Source organism: Lissotriton vulgaris, unplaced genomic scaffold (assembly GCF_964263255.1).
Source record: "Lissotriton vulgaris unplaced genomic scaffold, aLisVul1.2 SCAFFOLD_1535, whole genome shotgun sequence".
NCBI lineage: Eukaryota > Metazoa > Chordata > Amphibia > Caudata > Salamandridae > Lissotriton > Lissotriton vulgaris.
In genome coordinates, this window is record NW_028248545.1 from 111,135 (window position 1) to 129,839 (window position 18,705).

Sequence of the window (18,705 nt, forward strand, 5' to 3'; positions counted from 1 at the left end):
AATGTTATACCGATACTGAATTACGCAACCTAACTAATGTCCGCAATGAAATTCTAATGTTTATGACTTTAATAAAGATACTGAGGATGGAGAAATAGTCTTACTGTTGATCAAGCTTATCGCATCCTATCGAAATATTATACTGGCAACAGATATTTCTTACGCAGTTTACGATTGATTTATAAAAACACGATGGAAAAGCAGCAATTCACAACTGGCATAATTCAACAATTGTCAGAACTACATAAATAGCAATACTTGAAATTAGTACCAATAGCCAAATCTAGACTCCTAAAGTCCAACTTACCCTTTTTCACATCATCAGATATTTGCAGTTTGAAGGACTTCAGTATGGAATATTCCATAGGAAGGAGAAATATTTATACACAGTCTACTTTTATCTACTTCTGTTTGACCTATATTCTGAACTTTCAATCCAAAATTGAATATTTAATCTATGCACAAAGCAAGACTTCCTACATTCCTTCTCAAAGCCCCTTCCTTCACCAGTTCTAAAATACAGCTGGCCATTATAGGAGTCAAGGTCAAGATCTCTGCTATCTTGCATGGCACTATAAAGAAAACCATTAAACACTCATCTTAGATGCGTTTCTAGAAGACATCCTTAACAATGATTATGAGATGCTTCAATCACTACACTACTACTATTGGGTGTGCCCTACAATACAGCCATTGGTGCATTTGAGTACTTCTAACTATGTAGAGTACCTTTAAAGGGAGACCCTCATTCACATTGAAAGACAGGTTATCCTCCTTTTTCACCCATTTTTACCTGGGACGATATTCTTTAACTCTTTGAATTCCAGAGGAGTAGGTTTAATTATAACCCAAAAAACATTACTAACATATATGAGCATCACTAATATAAATGAGCATCTTTGTGCATATTTTCTTATATACCCTTCTGCGCCTTCTTTTTATCTAAGCAGTCTAATGGTCATAATTAGAAATGAGCATTTAAGTAAATCTCATTACCAAGCTTTAGTAGCCTGAAGCTGAGTAATCAGTACTTTGGCAGTGGCCACTGGCTTGTGTGCCAAAGTTTAAGCATCATATCCTATGCAGTGTTCAGCGAAAGGAAGAGGTCATTGGGATGGCTGCACCATGTGCTTTTACATCAAAATGAGAAGCATGGAGTAATAGTGTTACTCTGTACCTGAACGCTATTAGTTGCATCTTCTGGCTTTTTATCATCACGGATACGCAAGAATCGGGGGAACCGCAGAGAAATTCCCTTTTCTTCATCAACCTGTGGGATTAAAAAGATTGTGAATTGCCAGCAAGCCTGGACTACCTAGTCCTTAGCGTACCCTGACTAAGATGGGGAAGGTGTGAAGGGGACAGCTTACATTGCTTGAGCTGAAAGTGTGGGAGTGGTGGACTAATAACCTTAACAATGAGGGAGAGTGAAAACCTGGCTATCGGAACAGGTGTTTATACCGTCCTACATCTGCAATACATGATCAAAAAATATGTACATAGTCTAAATATATATTACTGATCTAATCATTGATCCTTCTATCAAGCATCTGAACAAGTAATTGGCAAACCAGGGCATATCGCGGATGAAAAAGAGGGAGTTGACCATAAAAATACATTGCACATTATTTTGTGTGCTTATGGCCTGTAAGATTCCAATTTGTACATAATTAGACCTAGTCAATACACCAACAAGCTACTTAATGTAACAGACAATCTCATTGATTACAGGCACTAGTGGTGCGTTGTTTTAAGTTTTTGTAGGCCACATTGTTTTTTGCCACATGCTTGTTATGGAACAACCTGTCCAGCTGATGTCACTTCAGCAATTTCGCTACTAACACCGATCCAAAACATGTACAAGAGACTCTGATTAGAGTTTAAAGATACAGCCAGAGTCTGGAGCAAGCAAATACTCACCAGACCTAGAGCTGCCTTGTGCACAGGAGAAATGGAGAGGTCTGCACATTTCACCTCCCACACTTGCACAGCATCAAACCAGTGGTCTGGTTCAGTGGCACTATCCCATCGGTAGTAACTCCGTGGCTTTTCTATCACTTGGTCCTGCATTGGGAAATATGAAGGAAAATAAGGCTCAAAGAAAGCTACCAATCGTTTTACAATTTCTTTTGGCTCTCCAAAGTATGTGCCCTTAAACTTCCAACATTCAGTGAGTCTATATTTCTGTTGCAATTAGGCTTCAAAATAGGGCTTGCCCCTACAAAATTTAAGCAACAGGTCAAATTCAAGTACGTTCGGACTTGTGTGATGTGGAATATCATATCAAACCTCATTTAATGGCTATTTGTTGCTTCCAATTTGACATCATGTTCCATATTAAGAGTGCGGTGCTCTAACGCAGTAAACCCCTACAAAAAATGCTTACAACTTTTCACCCAAACTTCAGAGTAAAAAAAAAAAACAAGTTTAGGAGAGATCAATATGTAGAAGATATCTAGTACTGCGCGTAAACCTGGAATAACACCCCACCCGAGCAAAACATGATCATATCCATCAACTTGTTAAATGCGGAGTGCATGCTCAACTAAGAACGCAGGAGCATTACAGGTTCATGGCATAAAATGAGATTTGCAGCTATCCAAGTGATATCCTGAATGACATGGCATGTGCTACAAATACCAATTATCTTGAGCTGCACCCAGTAATTTAAGACAGTGGTTAGGATGATTGTTTCAGACCGATTTTTCTTCTACAACAATGTTAATCCCTTTAAGAGGCCTCATGTCAAATTGGTTGGCGGACAGCTCCTTCAAAATTGCCAAATCACATGTGAATAATCCTAAACAAGGTGGATATCCATCAATGAAAAGATCATACAAATGTCACTGTCCCAACGTTTCATTCAGCAAAACCTTAAGTAAATGCAACAAATAAGGAGCAGTGAAAGGTATAGAAACGGTCCAAGGACTTGACAACCCGATGTCTATGAAAGCTTGCTTGAGCTGGGAGAACAATACCATTAAATCAGGTTCCACCTTAGATTTAGATGACTGCTACAGTCATACCAGCCTTTCAAAGTTTTCAACCAGATGGGAAATCTCAGAGGATCAGCACCAAAGGCTATTGGTCAAATGTAAAAATACAATTTATATCCTGCATAGGAAAATATAACACCAGAAAAAACACCCACAAGAGTTCACCACTGTACAATTATTCCATACCTACAATAGGAAAAAATGTGTGTTTCAACAGAAAACATGCACAATGGAAAAAATCAAGTCTTGCATCAGAGGTCCTACCTTCAGAAAGGCATGATGTTTTTCCAGATCATCTTCAGTAAATCCAGTGCCAATCTGTAAAATGCAAAAATTGAGATGAGCGGAGTTACAAGGGCAGACGGTGGCATATAGAAGCATATAACTAACACTTTTTTCTGAGAAGGATAAATAACAAAAAAAAAAAATGGAACACGTCAAGGTTGAATCATGTACTCTTACCACATGTATGTCATACATCAATAAAGAATACTAGTGTGTTCTTACAATGAATAAGAAGATCATTCACATGGAAGGCCTGTGGACGCTTACCTTACAAATAGTTTGGTATTCTTCACTTTCCTCATCATAGGAAGCCAGAAGGAAACCGCCATACATGCCCGTCCGTTTACCCTTACCAAGGTACCCGCCAATGACAACCAAGTCCAATGTGTCTCCAACACCTTCCAGGTAATCTTTCTTTAGCTATTAAGGAATGGAATTAAAATAATCACTATATACTTCCTTTGAGCCTCTCAAATAGGTTCTTCTGATAAGGACATTAAATGCACTTTATGCTTAAATGTGGTCAATAAAATTTCATGAAAAATTGGGTGCAACCCACAAAGACTACACTTTGAGAAAACTTTATATATTTGATTAACAGTATAGGCGCAACAATTTTAGAAAACAGAAAAACATTTTAAATGTGTGCAATTAGAACATAAGTGAACATGTAAAAAAAACTTGTTCTTTAAAAATCATCATAGCCAGGGGAGTAGGGAGGTTCGCATGTGAATATACAGAAGATACCAACGCTGGAGAAGAAAATAAGTTCTCCAGTTTTAATATCTTTCATAGGTTCACATGCTTGAATCACTCCCTGTCTAAGTGAGAGTCCCACGGTACCATAGAATGTATCACTATCATAGGTTATAAGGGCAATTAAAAAGTCAGTTTATTAGCCTAACCATGTCCTTTTTAAAAAAGAATCAAACTTAAACTAGAACCAATCAGGCAACAGCACCCTCCAGAACACGCCCAACAGAGGATGAGTCCCTCAAATTTTCAAGCACAAGTAGGAATAAAGAATCCCGACCAAAAGGGGAACATCTCGGAGAGCAGGGGGAGTCGCCTGTGAACCTCTGAAAGATTACAGATAAGTAACTTATTTTCTACTACAGTACTGGCTCTTTCATAGATTCACATGCTTGAATCAGAATAGCAAACAATTGCTGTATTTGAATTTCTTATAGTATTAGCGCAAACAGCGGATGCTGGGATGAAAATAGATACATAACATTCATATGCAATATATATACATACACATATATTCATATGCAATTTAATCATATATATAGGTTATGTATCTATTTTCTACCCACCATATATCACAGATTAACATTTGCATAAATACATAAGTAAACACATGGAACCAAAAGAGGCTCCCCTTATTGAAATAAGCAGTGTAGTAAAACCTGTCCAACTGCTGCTTCACTGCTCTGTCGATTGCAGGTAATAATGCTGCATGAATTATAGGCACACTCTTCAGAGTCGCAGCAGGACATATCTTCTCCAGAGGCACTTCTGCAAACAAAGTAGTTGAGTTGGAAACGTCCCTAGTTGAGTGAACCCTGGTGTTCACTGTGAGGGGCTTGCTAGCCTTTAAGTTGCAGTACTGGATCGCAGTTGAAATTTATCAAGCAATTTTTGCCATTGTGACTGGAGTAAGTGTGTCCTTCTGAGTCCAACAGTTGGTCAGTTCTCATGAGTTGTTTAGCACCATGTAAGTAGAATTTTATATATCATTTGATATCTACCATACACATAGACCTCTCAGCTAGTGATGTTGGATTCAGGACGAAAGTCCAAAATATTATAGGTTTATTGTGGCAAAACCCAAAAGAACCTTTAGAATACATCTTTGGACTGGTTCTGAGAAGTACTACATTTCTGAGGCGCAAGAACGTTCTTGAGTTGAGAAAGCTGATCTCTTCTCTACCCTCCTGGTTGCAGTGAGCGCTAGTAACAAGCCAACTTTTCAGGTCAGAAATAGGAGCTTTGCTCGGAGAATGGGTTCAAATGAACTGAGTTGAGATAAAACTATGTTCAGGTGCCAGGGAAGGAGTCCTTACTGGAGGACAAAACTGAATAATTCTTTATGTATGAACTGTTTGATGATTCTGCAGGAGCAAAGAAAGAGAAAATGTGATGAGTATCTATGTCTTGATAGTGCTGCAAACCGTACCTGAACAGATGCATGTACCAACCATAACTGAGCTAGCAAGACGAGATGGGGTCGTTCTCTGTCAGACTTATGCTAGTAGAGGATGTAGGTTTCATTTCTGGCGCCATAGGCAGAAACGTTTCCATTATGGTTTACATGTCTTTATTGTGGCTTTCGCCTCTACTTGGAGAGAATGCACTTGCAGTCCTGAGGGACATTGCGATCTTTGAATTCATGGAATTAAAGAGCCGTACGTATAAGAGGGGAGAAGTTGGGTCAGGATGAAGGACCTGACCGTAGTTAATCATCATAAGTTCATGGGAGGTTGGTAGGGGAATGTTGCTGGATTCCGATTGCAGAAGAAGCTCCGTGAACCAATGGTGCGCGGGGCCTGTGAGGGCCATCAGGATGAGACTACACTGCTCTGCTTTCCGGTTGCAGAGAACCTTTGGCATTAAAGGTATCGGGGAGAAGTTAAGCATTGATGCCGGACCATCTGCCGAAAAGCATTCCCAAACAATCATGGTTGTGGGTGCCAACTTGCATAAAATTGGCATGTGCAGGTTTAGATTGTTGCAGAGAGATCTAGATCTGGAGTTGGTTTGCCCCGGAACGAGCATATCATATTTAGTGCTGACTGATCAAACTCCCATTTGTGGTGGCCTTTCCACTGCATGCTGTTGGTATTATCCGTGCGAACTAACACCAAAGATTCTGCTATCATTGGCAGGAAAGCTTGGAAACTGACTTTGATGTCTTTGAGCTCCAGACGATAGATATGTATGCTCTTTTGGAGCAGAGACAACTAGCCTTGAATTTGCAAGTTCTGTAGATGACAGCCCCCGCTCTCCAGGGAGGCATCTGTAGTCTTTATGGAGTGTATTTGAGGTAAGATCGCAAGGTCCTCTTACAGGAGGGAGATCTGGGACCACCAGGCTAGAACTTCCAACATACCCAAGTTTAACAAGCCCATGAACAATTGTTTGAATCTATTGTTTTTGTAGCTGTTCCTGTAAGACTCTAATTTTCAGGAGTGCAAGAGGGATCATATTGATCGCTGAGGACATGATGTCCAGAAGCTAACTGAACAGACGTACAGATTTGAATGTTTTCTTTAGTTCCAGGTCCAGTTCCTAGAGCCTGTGTTGCTCATCTTGGGATAGAAAGTCTTTGTCGCGGGCAGTATCTAGTGTTCAGTCCAGGTAAAGTATCTTCTTGGATGGAGAAGTTGATTATCTTTGATAATTCATAAGGAGACCTAGTTTGTGAAACAGCTTTAGGCAAGCCTCTGTGGCCTCAGACACTTGAAATGCCATACGTGCTTTTATCAACCAGTTGTCTAAGTACGGAAATACCTGATGACTGTCCTTGCTGAAAATAGCTGCTGCAAACCTAGGCAGTAGGTAAAAATGCAGGAAGATGATTTTACGCCAAGTGGGAGAATTCAGAGAAGTAAAGACATGCAGTATGGCCTATGAAGAGATCGCACTCTTTTCTATCTAAATTATCAATTATAGAAAACTCTCAACTGTTTGTGACCCTACGCCCGTAAGTCACTACACACAAAATTATTTTACCAAGACAAGACAATAGGGTTTATTATCTGGACAGTATAATATTCTTAATACTTAAAGAAAAAATAACATACCGTAATAAGAAAAAATAACATACTGGAATCATATACATTTCTTCTGCAATACTCCAATCAACCAAAAATGTTATTGAACGAAAATCTTTATTATGGTACCGTGGGACTCTCACTTCGACGACGGGGAATGATTCAAGCATGTGAATCTATGAAAGATCCAATATTGGAGAAGTAGAGCTACAGGCATATAACCAATTTCTTCTCCTGCATTGGATCTTTCATATATATTCATATGCTTGATTTGAAACAGCAAGCAGTATATAATATTCTGAATAACGCATGAAGCAGGCTCGCTTTTACCGAAACAGGTTTCAGAGGACTGCCTGCTTCACTGTAGAGTCTGCTGCGACATTTCATGTCCAAGCAGTATTGTTCATGAATGTGTGCCTGCTCTTCCAGTTTGCTGCACGACCAATGTCATATAAAGGCACAGAAGTGTGGCTTGCAGCAATCATTGACATTGTGCTGGTGGAATGCACACTCACTTTACCCAGGAGTGGATGCTTGCCATCATGTTTATAGGTGAAAAGAAAACATGTTGAAAAATTTGATTTTGAGATTATCGTCGACTGGGCTGTCATTGACAAGGAAGTAGGCACCAAACCTGGGCTTACCATCAATGACAAGGGATGGCTTGCAGACTAGGTCGTCAACAGTAGAGGAGACATCTGTGGAGTGCTCGTAGACAATGGTTTTGTTGCCAAAGGGGCTGTGATCGGCAAGAGCTTGATCATAGACTAAGATCTAATAGTGAACAAGGTTTGTCCCACAGGTCTCAATGGGGATATCATGACAATGGTTTTTCCTTCACTGTTGAAAACTATGACTTAAATCAGGGAGGACAGCTGTTCAGGTTCTGCATCAAGGGAGATTGATTTTTGTGCAGCTTTTGCACAGGTTAAGGTGCACCCTTCCTGAAATTTGTTTTTGAGGAAACTCCTTTTTTGTGAGGTGGCGGCTGTGGAGGCATTGGGTTGAAAGTCTAGCTCTGGAAACTTAAAGTTTCCTTTTTTGCACTGTTTTCATGAAAGTACTCAGTGGAGCACCTAACTGAATCATTCCCATAAAAGGAGGCATCTCCTCTGTGATATGGCATTTCTTATTCTGCATCAGATATTGTCCCCGTTGCCCTGTCATTCAGAGTCTTTGGAGAAAAGGCTTTACAGCTGTTGCAGCAAAAAGCCTTGCATGCAGGATAAAGGCAATACACCCTGCTCATATGGGTCATCAATATAGATATTTTCCTGTGCACAGACTGATCAGGATCTAAAAAGACGTTGTCTTTGCCAGTCATAACAGTTGGAGGCAAAGGCGAGGTCTCTCTGGTCCAGAAAATGGAGATTTCCCACAGAATTACCTCGAAAATATCTCAGGGTACTCTGAAAGTAGACAACGGCTGTTTAAAGTTCAGGGTAGACCAGGAAAGTAATAGGATAATGTCACAGAGAGATAAGCACAGCTCTATACTGTGACTACTCACACAAGATATGCAGAAAGATGAGCTATGCTGGCCTCTAAAGGAAGTAAGAGCTCAGCATTTCCACCTCATTGTGTGAAGTTTAAGTTGTTTTAAATGGCCATGTGCTACTAAACAAGCACTGTACGTTAGGTCTATGGCGTTTTAACATGTTTACTGCTATTTAAGGTTACCAGGACTCCCAGCTTGACTACAGGAAATACTTCAAGAATGTGAATATATGAAACATCCCGTGCTGGAGACATTTAGTTTTTTGAATAAGTGAATGAGTTCAGTAGTGGAGTCACAACCATATAGGACCAGAAAGCAGATACTTTTTTTTGTTAAGTTAGGTTATTTGATATTTCATCAAGATGACAGATAAAAAAAGAAACACCACAGCATACATTACCACAGGCTTCCGTTACGGGGCTAATCAGAAAGCAGTGTTGATGCATTTGTACTCAGTGTTAAAGTACAATTCTTTTTCTAAGAGTGATGAGGAGCTTTCCTTTCTGTGCATCCTTTCTTGAAGTCATAGGAACAGTATTGTTCCACCTTGATGTAGAGAGATTCCAAGCTGCCTTTTGAAGGCTAGTACAGTTTCGACGAATCACCCTCTCCAACATGGCGTTCAGTTTGATTAAATAGTACATCTTGTACATGACTCGCCCTGATACAACATAGTTGATGAGTTGGAGATTAAGGACAGAAACATCTAAAACCTCTAGAACTTAAGCTTCAGTTTAACCTCAGACATTTTAGGTAGGACTATGACAGTTAACAAGCATTTGCAGTTGAATAGGACTCACAATTATGCAGGACCTACTGCATTGGAAACAGGAGGGCGGGAGAGAAGGCACGAACGGGAGTGAGCGGGCGAGGGCAGGGGGTCCGAGAGGTCACAAACTGCGGGAGGGACGGGGGAAGAGGGACGGGAAGAAAATAGTGTTCGGTGTAAAGGGGCCGGTAGCCATGGAAAGATACAAATGACGACATGGTGGTCATGAGGAGGGGCTAACAAGCCTAAAAACAATCGGAAGGCAGCATTTAGGACCTAAGCCAATAAAAAAGATGGGCGGAGAGTTGGCGGAGCTTCCACGAAGCTCCCACACTATACTGTATGCCTCGCAAAGCGAGCAGCGCATGAGCTGCAATGCAAGGCTCGATGTAAAAATCAGCATGTGGCCAAACAGTAAAAACAAAAGGATCAAGAAATCAATGCCCACTATCCAAAGGTGTTAAAAACAAAAGAGCAATCATTTCCAGGTCTATGGCATGCAGAAAAAAAGTAAGTGATATCATGGCATAGGGAACAGCTTTAAGGATCAGCACCACCACTTATAGGGATGACGCTGTAGCAAATCCATATTTTGCTCCCAATGCTGACCCCATCTAGCCAGATAGAAGGAAGCTTCAAAGATGAGAAGTCTTCAGGAAAACATTGATTTATAAGAAAACCATTTTCTGACAAATGCCACACCCTGAAAGAGTAACAGGACATTAAATAATACACAGCGCTAAATATGCGGACTACCTACCGGTCTTGGCATGGCACATTCAAAAAGTTACTTAAACCAACTAATGTAGGCACTTTATCAAAAGGCGCGTATGCAGCCAAGGGTTATTGGGTTCAGACTGTATCAGTCAGAATTGTCTACCACTGGGTTCCTGAAGCTTAACTTTTCTGTTGGACCAAAAACCAATCACCAAGTAGACCAATTTAGCAGTTGACTATCACCCTAGCGAAGTCAAGCAATCCAAAATCACAGCACCTTTTTCTGCCCTGGTGGCAGACTTCGTGAAGTCCTTCTACAGGTGCGCCTGTACTTTTGATGCGAGCCCGATATGGCCCACTAAGCAGGGTTGCTGTAGTCCTGGTTTCAGCCCAGCAGACTGAGTGCGCATTTACACAAGCAGGCCACCTGTGACAAGTAAATCATAACCATGGCACCACAGATTAGCTGAAGATGTGCCGGTGGTTGGAACTCCCAGACACAGGAATCTTACTGCCTGGGTCTTCCTGTGGCCCAGTCTCAAACCCTCCTCCCAAACAAGCAGACGCCCACCCGGGTCATTGGTGACACTCCTCAGACGTCCTGGGGCTTCCCTCAGCACTTGGAGTTTTTCTGCAAGACCAATTATTTTGATAGTTATGGTTGTCATTGTGCTTTTATACTTCTTGGGGCAAGACAACCCAAGAAAATTCTATTTGGGATGAATACCAGAACACTGTTGTCAAAAAGTGCACCTATTTGACTTGGTCACCCCCACGTTTAGACTGCTATTTGATGCGATTTGGCCTGGAAGCGCACTGGGTTCCTGCTAACCAGGTCCCCAGTACCAGATCTCTTTCCTGCAGGCACCCCAAGAACAACAGCAACGACTCAGGTCCTGCCAAAACCCGACACTGCCAAGCACCTCTGCACCAGAGCCCCCACCTAGAGTTTAAGTGGGTCAACGGTGTCAGCAAATTCATAATTGTATTTTGGGTTTCTAGTTTTCGTTCTTTTCGCAGCTGTTGAGAAGTGGTTTGATTGTAGTACAATGCACTTAGGCATGGGGCGGTCACCTGTTTGTGTGGCTCACTCTATACTTATATATAGGGGTGAAAGTTATATTGTTATGATGTTTTTGTCTACAGTAATGTGTTAACCCTGTCCTGAAGAGGTCAAAGAAGATCAGGGTGAGAAGTGTTCGCGTCAAAACTCAGTTGGAGGAATCTGCAAAAAATTATGAATGTGTTGAATTGCTGTGAGCTACATTAGAGCGAGGCCTATTTAGTAAACAGTCATACAGTGTCGCATTGGTCAGATTTCCTCAGAGTGGTTCTCTTAGAAATTATAGGGGGACACTTGTATGTTTAATTTGTCTAGGGTTTTTGTTATGTGTTCTATTTTGTATCTGTTTTTTTGCATGTATTAATAATTGTACTTTGTGTTCTGTTTTCCACTGCTGACAAGGGCTAGTGCCTTTGTGTATATAAGATTGAGATACATATATGATGAATTATGGTTATGTCAGAGAGTAATTAAACTTACTCGACTCATTTAAAGTATCCTGCATCATTTCTTTTGATACCATGTTTTGTTTGTATAACAATATGATCTGCTGTTGGGTAATTAAATTGAGGGGTGAAGCAGGGCAGGTAATTTAACTCAAATTTGTTTTTAGAATAAAGAAAAGGAAATGCTGCTTTTATGATTGACTTTTGGTTTAAAATATTTTTTGTAAAACTTTTTTTAGATTAATTTTGGGATCCCACACATGAAAATAATGGACAATCACATCACAAAAAAGCAGCGTTAGGATTAAGCCATCTGTTACTGTTTTAGATAAGCGAATCACACTCCTGGAGCTTATCTGAGGTCTAGTGCTAATTTACAAAAACAGTAATCCAACATTCACTCTTACCTTCAGCCAATTATGGGACCTCTTGGCGATTTCATAGGTGGCATCCTGTTCCAGTGTTTTCACCATCAGACCCTCACAGGAATCTAGAAACCAGATCAAAATGATACATTATGCCAGTACTGAGAAAGAAACGTCCAGCACAATCACCAGTGAAAGGCAGTTTGCATTATGCAGGTTTCTAGCTAATCCCCAGCTCATCAAGTCCTTGTGAAGACCCCTGAAATTAGTTCCATAGTAAAGTTGCTTGGATCTAGCAACCCACCACTGTTCAGTGGACTTCATGCAGGCTTTGACTGTTACCAGTGTGAACACCACCATTTTTACATAGTTCTATAAAAAAAATCTATAGGGTATAAAGCTAACACCTTATTAGTTTTTAGGTTGAGCGTATGATCTCGTGCATACTTTAGTATTCATATCTCTCTGTGGGCCAGATACCATTCCTTGCTTCTCATTTGTTTGTTTTAATGTCCTTTCAAACTCCTTGCTTTCTAGTGGACAGCCCTGCCTCTTTGTCCTCCTTTTTTCCTCCAAGGAGCAGGGACTTAGTACAATATCATTACACTGTGTTCTGTTGATCTGCTCGTGGGCGGGGGAGGAGGAGGGGGCTATTTTATTATGGTTTCAACCTCTGGTTACACTGTGGGTGCTCAGACGCAACTGCTTAAATGTTATTGCAACATTCTTGGCTACTGGCTGAGGAGTTGGAAGTTTCTCCTCATCAGTATTAGCGGAGGCCAAAATGTTTCCTTCTGGAAAAATGTCCCTTTTAAAATGTGCATTTGAATGTAATACATTAAATAAAAGCAGAACAAGCACACAGGGCCAGCACAAGGGCTGTGCGATCGCACTCGACACTGACTTCAGAGGGACAATGTTTGAGTTTATTTTGCTTTTAAAAGCGCTCCACACATTACTGGCCTCCTGCCGTTCCGCACCCCATCACTGCCTTGTTTAAAGACCTTGCACTGGCTTCCAATACAAAAGCGTATTAAGTTCAAACTATGCTGCCTGGTCCATAAATCCATCAATGGACACGGTCCAGCATACCTAGAACGCAAGCTAAAGGCCCACAAACCAGCAAGAACGCTTAGATCTTCTGGCAAATCTCTTCTCACCATCCCGAGGGTACGCACAGCCAGAAATGGCGACCGGGCATTTAGCAAGACAGCCCCTGAAACCTGGAACTCCCTTCCCCTCCAGATAAGGACAGAGTCCGATTACCTTAGGTTTCGTAGACAACTAAAAACCTGGCTTTTTTAGCCCTGCCTGTCAGCTATATGGGTCTCCAGTTGGGAGCTTTTTCTTTCCGGGTGATTTATGCGCTATACAAGTGCAAATAAACTAAACTAAACTAGTGGGAGAAGTACACATGTCAGCTGTGAAGAAAGTGTACCATGCAGATTACAAAGTACATAAAATGTAAATAGGTCAATGGGTTACTGCTCTTCTGTTACTTGCAGCTTATAAGTTGAAATCCTAACAGAACAGTGAATTTATAACGGTCATCAAAGAACTGCATGTACTGCAAAGTAAAGATTAGAGGAGATATTAAAGTTGCAAAAAGGGTTCATCTGGATGGAAATCGATTATTTTTATTTAAGAGAGCCTTCAACTATGCTGTTCTGTTTTTTTTTTATTTTGAGTTTGTGCTTCTGTGGCCCTAGCACTCTTTAGCATTGCTGCCTACCAATATGCATGACTTGTGACTCCTACACCCTGTAGTCCTGTGTGTTATGTCACATTTCCTTTACAGTAATTTTTACACTTATGATTGATGGTTTGTGTGTAATTTGTGCGTGATGCTAAGTGCTCTGATACCCTAAACTGGTATATGCAGCGCTTTATACCTAATTAAATGCATCTGAACATTAGTGGTTATGGAGCCTTAAGGGAAACTGTTAAAGGGTGGTGGTGAGGGAATCCGTATCACTCAGCCCTACCTCAACATCACCTGACCTCTGTGTCAGCATCAACACAGCACCACCTTCACATCAGTGCATCACCACCTTATCAGCACTGCACAACACTATCTCAGCATCAGTGCACCACCTCCAAAGCAGCCCCACCTCAGCATCAGCGCACCACTACCTAAGCACAGCACCAACTCCATATCACTCAGCACCACCTGATCATCAGCCCAGCACCACCTCAAACAGTGCAACACCACCACCTCAGCATCACTCGGCACCACCTCAGCACATCACCATCAATACAGCACTACCACCTCATCAGTGATCCACCACCAGTGCAGCACCAACTCAGCATCAGTGAAGCACCATCTCCTCATTAGCACAGCACCACCTGAACACCACCACCTCAGCACTACCTCCTCATCAGCGCAGGACCATCTTGGCATCTGCACAGCACTACCTCCTCAGTGCACCACCAACTTCGCACCAGCGCAGCACCTCATCATCAGCACATCACCATCTCAGCATTAGCACAGCACAATCTCTGCATCAGTGCACCACTACCAACAAGCACCCCCTTAGCAGCAAATCAGGACCCATGAAGCACCACTTCAGCACCAACTCCGCATCACTCGGCACCAGCACAGGACCACCACCTTAACATAACTGAACACCACCCATCATCACTCAGCAAGCACCACCACAGCATCATTAGGCACCACCACAGCATCACTCGCCACCACCTCATTATCACTCGCCACCACCTAAATATTACACAGCACCACTTCCTCATCAGTGCACCACCACTTCAGCATTAGCACAGTACCAGCTCTGCATTTGCATAGCACCATATCCACATCAGTGTACCACCACTTCAGCACAACACCACATCAGCATCACTTATCAACTGAGCACCAGCTCAGCACCACCCGAGAACCAGTGAAGCAGCACCAGCTCAGCTGGACTCAGCACCAGCGTGGCACCAACTCAGCATTAGCTAGAAAATGATATTCCAGCAAATTATACTCATAAGGCCCCAACTGGGAGATCCATTATGGATTATCTACTTGTTTCTGCAGATTTCTTTTGTTGTAATCTCATACGTTTGCAAGTTTTGGGAACTGATTTTAGCAACCATATGTTGATCTGCTCAAAATTTAATTTTACTTGTGCTAGGGTAGGTCCCTGGAACTTTAAAGGCAACACAGTAGGGTTCAATGCAACAAATGGGAGAATTCACTGGAATACCCAAGTGACCGCTATATTAAAAGCGAACTTAACAGCTTTGATAATAGATCAGCAGCATTTAGTAATGGACGAGTGATACTCTCCTTAATTTGATTTACTTGAAGCTTTTTCACATAATGTAGATTCTTTGGCTACATTATGTAATTCATCGCATACTCCAGCTAAACGGAGATCATATTTGAATCCAATGCTCACTTTAAATAGGGAAATAAATTAGTGAGGGCCCAGTTCCTGAATTTTTCTATCGAACAAAGTAATCTAATAAACCTATTAAAGAGGAAAAGGCAGAGCAAAAAACGCTCCTTAAAACAAATAAAGGAAGATGGCGGCGGCGCGCCAAAGGCAAGCCCGTCTGCGCCCATCCGGGGCCAGGGGCCACAACCCGTGGACAATTTTTTAAGGTGCACCGCGTGTACTCTCAGGAAGACCTGCTTGCTCTTCGTCCCAAACGACAACATAACTGTGGGATTCTGACACTTGATAATCGCTCCTCTGTCTGCTTCTGCTGTGGCTTTTCTTTTACTTCTGTACCTCATAATGAGACACCTTCCACACGGGCCCAAATTTATCTACTTCGCTATCTGCTAATAATGTAGCACCCACTAAATAATTTTTATTCTTCAGTATCAACTGTAGGTCCCTCCCAAAACATAAAGAAGATATTTTTGATCTACTTATGAATTTTCAGCCTGATGCCATCTTTCTTACTGAAACCTGGCTCAATGATAGCTCAGGACCTGAAATTGCCACTGCCCTACCCCCTGGTTACACGATCCTGAGGAAGGACCCTGTAAATAAAACAGGATGGGGCAATGGAATTATTTCTAAAAAGACTTTTACATGCAAATGCGATGAGCTTCCTATTAATGACTGCGAAGCTGTCTTTTTAAACTAGCTCTCACGTCCCAATTTACCTTTTCGGGGATACTGATTTATTGTGTCCCCCCCCCCCGCCCACCCCCCCGGTCTGACTGGAGCCTGGGCAGCGGCTCTCCCTGACTATTGCTCCCCTTGTACTAGAAGCCACCAATTTCTCAAATGTAGGAGATTTGAACTTGCATCTTAATGACCCCAACTGCTCCATTAGCTCCAATCTAATTACGGACTTAGCCACTTTGAACGTTATCTTATGTTACTCGGGCCCCACCCATAAGGCAGGCCACCTACATGACCCTGTCCTCTCCAACTTATAGAATAGAATAGAAGCCATTTGTAAAGCGCCTGGTTACTCAAAAACAGAGTGTCCCCGCACTGAAAACTGCAAAGGAGCCCAGAGGAAGGAACACAGGTAGGTCAAACAGGGCAAAGGAAGGAATAGAAATTAAGTGAGAGGGAATAGGAAAGTTTTAAGTTTTCCCCGAAACCTGATTTCGGAGGGTTCCATACGAATCTTGAGTGGGAGCTCGTTCGAGCCCTTGGCAGCCAAGTATCTGAACGAACAGCCACCCATCCTGGCTCTGGTGATTTTAGGGATTTTGAACAACATCGTTCCAGAAGATCTCAAATTCCTGGTAGGCCGATGTATTGTGAGTAAGCGATGAAGATATCCTGGACCCGTGCCGTGGGCGATACGGTGGGCAAAGCATAAGGACTTAAATTTAATTCGCTCCTTGATGGGGAGCCAGTGGAGTTTGGACAAGGCAGATCTCCCTGAGGCTCTTCGAGGAAGTTTGAGCACAAGGCGCGCAGCGGCATTCTGAGCACACTGGAGTTGGTGAAGTCCCTTTTTGCTCAAACCCAGTAGCAGGGCATTCCCATAGTCCAGATGGGGGGTTACTAGGGTATGGACAATGGTCTTCCTGGAATCCATGGGAAGGAGGTCTAATACCTTCCGAAGAACTTTCAGTACGCTGAAACATCTGGCTGTGACTTTGCTGATATGGAGCTTGTATGAAAGGTTAGAGTCCAGTATGATGCCCAAGTTACGCACCGAAGCCACAGGACAAGGAGGACTGCCTAATTCCGCAGGCCACCACATGTGAGACCATGCGGAAGAAGATTTTCCTACCACCAGCAGCTCGGTTTTGTCGCCATTAAGGCGAAGGCAGTTGTTATTCATCCAAGCTGCCACGGAAGAGAGAGAGTTGGAGAAATTGGTGGCATTTTCACTGTGGTCGGGCGTAAGCTTGAACATCAATTGGGTGTCATCAGCGTAGCTGACAATGCCCACCTCATAAGTCTCAACTATGCGAGCCAGGGATTCCATATAGATATTAAACAAGGTGGGGCTCAGACTCAAGCCCTTAGGAACCCCATGGCTCGCCTTTCTGAGAGAGGACCTAAAGGGGGGGCAGTGCATCTGAAAGTTCCTGTTAACCAAGAAGGACTCCATCCACGCAAGGGCTGACCCCTTTACTCCCACACCAGATAGCCGAGACAGCAGCGTTGAGTGCAGCACGGTGTCAAAGGCTGCACTTAGGTCTAAAAGTACCAACGCTGCTGTCTCTCCCTCGTCAACTATGTGCCTAAGACTCTCGGTGTAAAAGAGTAGGGCTGACTCAGTAGAGTATCCAGCTCTAAAACCTGATTGTGTGGGATGCAGGAGAGAATGTTCTTTCAGATAACTCATGAGCTGCCTATTCACTACTTCCTCCACAATCTTAGCACAAAAAGGGAGGAGTGAGATGGGGCGGAGATTCTGGAATTGGGAGATGTGGATGTTGGCCTTCTTTTTAAGGGGGATTACTTGGGCGGTTTTCCAAGCATCTAATACCTTGCATTCTTTAAAGGAGAGCAATACAATAAGGCTGAACTTAGAAAATATTGTTTGTGAGCCAGCCCACCCTTTATTATGGTCTGATCACTTTTTGGTTGAATTTAAGCTTAAACAGGTGAGGAGACGTGAGCTTTCCTCCTCCACCTCCGGTAGCACAGGTTTTAGAAATTGGAAAAAACTTCATGCCGACCGCCTCAATCTTCATCTCTTACACTCCATGCCGGCCATCAACCCAGTTAGTACCATTGATGTTGACATTATCCAAAACTGGCTAACTTTGCCCATTGACTTATGCTTACCTCTGTCGAAGAATAAAATAAATAATCATCGCCCCCCTGCTCCATGGTTCTCAGACAAACTTGAATCTGAAAAAACGAAATGCCAAGCGCAGGAGAGACACTGGAGTAAAGACTACAGTCCAGCTGCTAAACAGGCTTGCAAACCGACCATCAAAGGCTATCGGGCGCTTTGTCAAGCTGCGTGCGGTGAATACATAAATAATAACATCTTGATGTTTCAAAACAGTCCCAAAACCCTATTAAAGGTGGTGCAAGAATTGTCTGGCACAGCTAACCAACCCAAGCCTCCAGAGCGAAGCGAAACCAAATGTGAGGACCTTGCGGTGTTCTTTATTGACAAAAATGAGCAAATCTACTCTGAATTTGATACTAATGGAGAACAACTCCCTAAGTCCAAAGATATACTATAAGATTCTGCTTCTTTCCGTAGTTAGAGAGGAGAAACCGGATAGTATACTCAATAGCTGGTTACCTCGACATTACATTGCTCACTCACATCCCAACTAGTATTAAATCAGGATCCCCTAAGGATCCCTTTCCTATCTCTGTTTTTAAAAAAATGGACCCCT

General features: G+C 42.3%; 1 protein-coding gene across 2 annotated transcripts in view; it reads right to left on the reverse strand.

Annotated features, from left to right (window-relative positions):
- LIG1 (DNA ligase 1) overlaps positions 1 to 18,705 on the reverse strand; it is a 397,262-nt gene that overhangs the window by 18,509 nt on the left and 360,048 nt on the right. For both annotated transcript variants that reach the window (XM_086950012.1, XM_086950011.1), the window contains exons 22-26: positions 11,961 to 12,043; positions 3,549 to 3,701; positions 3,261 to 3,314; positions 1,921 to 2,064; positions 1,178 to 1,270 (exon numbers count right to left, since the gene is read on the reverse strand). In XM_086950012.1, the coding sequence (XP_086806138.1) occupies positions 1,178 to 1,270; positions 1,921 to 2,064; positions 3,261 to 3,314; positions 3,549 to 3,701; positions 11,961 to 12,043 (527 nt within the window). The remainder of the gene's footprint in view (positions 1 to 1,177; positions 1,271 to 1,920; positions 2,065 to 3,260; positions 3,315 to 3,548; positions 3,702 to 11,960; positions 12,044 to 18,705) is intronic.